Source organism: Atta colombica, unplaced genomic scaffold (genome assembly GCF_001594045.1).
Source record: "Atta colombica isolate Treedump-2 unplaced genomic scaffold, Acol1.0 scaffold141, whole genome shotgun sequence".
Lineage (NCBI taxonomy): Eukaryota > Metazoa > Arthropoda > Insecta > Hymenoptera > Formicidae > Atta > Atta colombica.
In genome coordinates, this window is record NW_017259230.1 from 2,466,314 (window position 1) to 2,469,689 (window position 3,376).

Here is a 3,376-nt window from a genome sequence, read left to right on the forward strand (position 1 = left end):
TTATAAAAATGTCAGAGCATCCTTGATCTCCATCGATTCCTTGTTTCTCCACTGAACATATCTGAAAAGATAAAATATTAAGTATAAATTAAATGTAAATTAAAAATAAGCATTCCTTCTGTTAAAAAAACATACAAATGTGGAACGTCTTTAATATATTGCAACTTTTTCGATTCCTTTATGTTAGGGTCAGGTATTCTACATTTTTCTCTCCATACTTCAGTCGGATTCAATAGGGTCGAGTGATCTTGCTTTTTTGTTATTTGTGGTCTTGCAATTTTTATTGTTCGATTTTGAGCCGATTTTCGTACAGCTATCAAATTTTTCTTTTTTCTTGTAAACTCTACATCTTGCTTCCTATCAATTATATTGAAATCCACAACTTTATAGTCATTTTTAAAATTTTTCGTACAAGCTACATTTATAATAAATAGATTATTTAAGTTTATCATTTATTAACATTTTTTTATTACGATAAGTAAATATAAGATGTAGATAAAATTTAATAAAAAATCTTGTACTTTTATCATTATTTTATTATTTAACATTTAGCCTGTGTGTATTATTGTTTCAAATTCTTTATTCAATAGTTTAAAAACAGCTGACATTACCTAAAGGCCTTAATCAACATTGGATTGTAGTATGGTCTCGAATCATCTTTCGAGACTTCGAAGGAAACTTCCATCGATATTTTTTCACGATGCTCCGCCAAAACTTTCCGAAGTCTTTCCAATCTTTTCCTTTTACGTTTTTCTTGCGCAGCAAGCTTCGACTCAATCAGAATCTTCGACTGCTCCTCTTCTAATAAACGTTTATTCTCTCTCTCGGTTTTCCATTGTTTTATTAATTCCTTTTTCAGATTATTGATATCAACAGAATTGTCAGTTTTTATTGTCCTCATTTTATCCGTCATGCAAGTCGAAAAATCTTTTGTGATATTGGAGTTGTTTTTCTCCCGCAAAATTTTTTCTAAAGTTTCAGCCTTAGTTTCATCCTCACGATTTTTCATCTTCATCTTCTCCATTTCTTTTTGTTTACGCCATTCTCTGATGTTCGATCGTTGCTTTTCACGCAGTCTCAGATAAATTTTATACCAAGCCTCATGATTTACTATAGTTTCCGCTGTTAGATCTGGGCACTTGACTCGAATGGCAGCCACTAAAGCAGGGATACTACTGCACTTCTTCCGCATTTTTAAGAACAACAAGTGATCTTCATTGCTCCAATTATCAGTGTAGCCTGTGTATATGATTTTTAATATGCTCTTCATTTATTAATTTTTTAAATAGCTTTTTTAAATATTTGTATAACAATTGATGGAATGTGTTCACTAATAATATTATAATAGAGTTTCATAAAATGTGTACAAAAATGAAGAATATAAAAAGAATAAAAAAAATTTAAGAATATAAAATTGAGAATAGAGTATGGATTTATTATATCACTATTTAAATGGACTAGACATTAGATGACATTAATACAAGTATATTACATATTATCTGGAAACATGATAGAGTTACGTCTCAACATAAAGTAACACATACAACTGTTATAAATTATACTTTATTGCACATTTTAATTGCTAACGCAGACGAATGCAAAAGTATTCGGTACCTGTTTTAGCAATTAACTCATGGAGATTCTCGATTTTCTTATAATCGTAACACTTTTTATTTTCCTTGTTAGAAGACATGGCGGATGTCGGTTTGCCGATTCTGTTGGTTGCATTTTCATACTTATGCAAATTTGATTCAAATTCACGTAATTCAGATTCGAGAACAGTTTGCTCCTGCGACAAAGTCGTAATTTTCTGTTGGCAGGATTCCTGAAAGTTCTGAATTTTCTGCGACAATTTCAGGAGCCGTTGTTTGTATGCATTCGTATCTAAATAAATAAATAATTTAGTTTTTTAATGTTGAATTTGTATTTTTAATAAGATACATTTGTGAATTAAAATTTTAATTCCTTCCCTTTTAATTTTAAATATAGAAACTGTAGCATGAGTAACATTTAATTAGAAATAATATATAAAAATTATATGTAATACAAACATAATTTGGAAATAACACAGCAAGAAACGAAAATATAGCATTATCAATGGAAAATAAATTGTGCCAAGATTCACCTAACTTCTGAATCTGCTCAGGACAATTCGTAATTGATTGTACTAATTGCAATTCCTCAGTAATTTTATCCAAGGATTTTCTTATGCTATCCAGAAAAATTTCCCTTTAAAGACATATCGAAGTTAAACTGCAGAATGATATGGACTTGATATGCATAACACAATCTAAAATCGATCGTTTTTGGCTGCCTACCTGTTTCTCGAGATGTCATTCATATTACGCAAAATGGGTCGCAGAATTTCTGATTCCAGTTTCATGTTCTCCATGAAGTTAGTGAGATTTTTTTCTATCAAATATTCTTGCTCCTTTAGCTTCAATAAGGATTTTCTGTACTTTGTGCTTTCAGCAGAGCGCACTTTTCTACACGAAATTTGCTTTTCTTTCTTATCTTTCTCGTGATAATTCGTGACTGATTGTGCTAATTTTAATTCCTTAGTAATTTCATCCAAGAATTTTCTCATAACTCCGTTCATTGTATACACACAGCTGCGATATTTTCGCTCAGAAAACTAATTATAATTAATTGTTTTAATAAACTAATTTAACCTAAGAGCTTATTTATAATAAACACGTTGGTTTTCGCTTAGAGAGCTAAGTTCATTGAAGTTTGTGAGATCTGACTAAACATAATGACTTTACACATAGGTTTCCATAGTAATTCACCATAAACATCTCCCTTCCCATGCATTCTGCTGATCAAAGAAATTCTTATATTATTGTAGAGTATAAAAGAAGCACAAGAAAAGTAATTTTATTTACATATATAAATTTGTTTATATGTGAAGAATATTATATAAAAATATATGTCTAATAATAAATTAAATTATTATATAAATATTTTTCGTGATACATCATTAGAAAATTTGATGTCATATACATATCGACAGTTCGTATTTTTAAAAATACGTATTTTAAAAAATATTTTAAAAAATTCAATGTGTATCTTATACAATAATATATGATGTTTATTACGCATTAATTATTACGCTGTATTGTTTGCTCTCGTAGTCCGATTATCATTAATTTTACGATTTTTATTTGAATTTTGAGAGCCTTAGTATAATAGCTTCTGAGAAAAATTAGTATTAACACTAAATATACTTTGCATCTGAAATTTTTATTTTTATTTAGCTATTGTTTATCATTATTATCGTAATCAACTTGTTAATTATACGCGCAGCACATATATTCATGTTAAATATCAACAACATATTGTAATTATTTTGTCGTATATATAATTAATTTTAATC

General features: G+C 28.6%; 1 protein-coding gene across 1 annotated transcript; it reads right to left on the reverse strand.

Moving 5' to 3' along the window:
* Nucleotides 1-2,599, reverse strand: LOC108684871 (coiled-coil domain-containing protein 112-like). The gene is made up of 6 exons (XM_018189396.1): nt 2,319-2,599; nt 2,126-2,229; nt 1,615-1,884; nt 612-1,239; nt 136-357; nt 1-61 (listed from the first exon to the last, which is right to left on the reverse strand). Exons 1-6 carry the CDS (start codon nt 2,597-2,599, stop codon nt 1-3), a joined length of 1,566 nt encoding a protein of 521 aa, XP_018044885.1.
* Nucleotides 2,600-3,376: the final 777 nt, after the last annotated feature.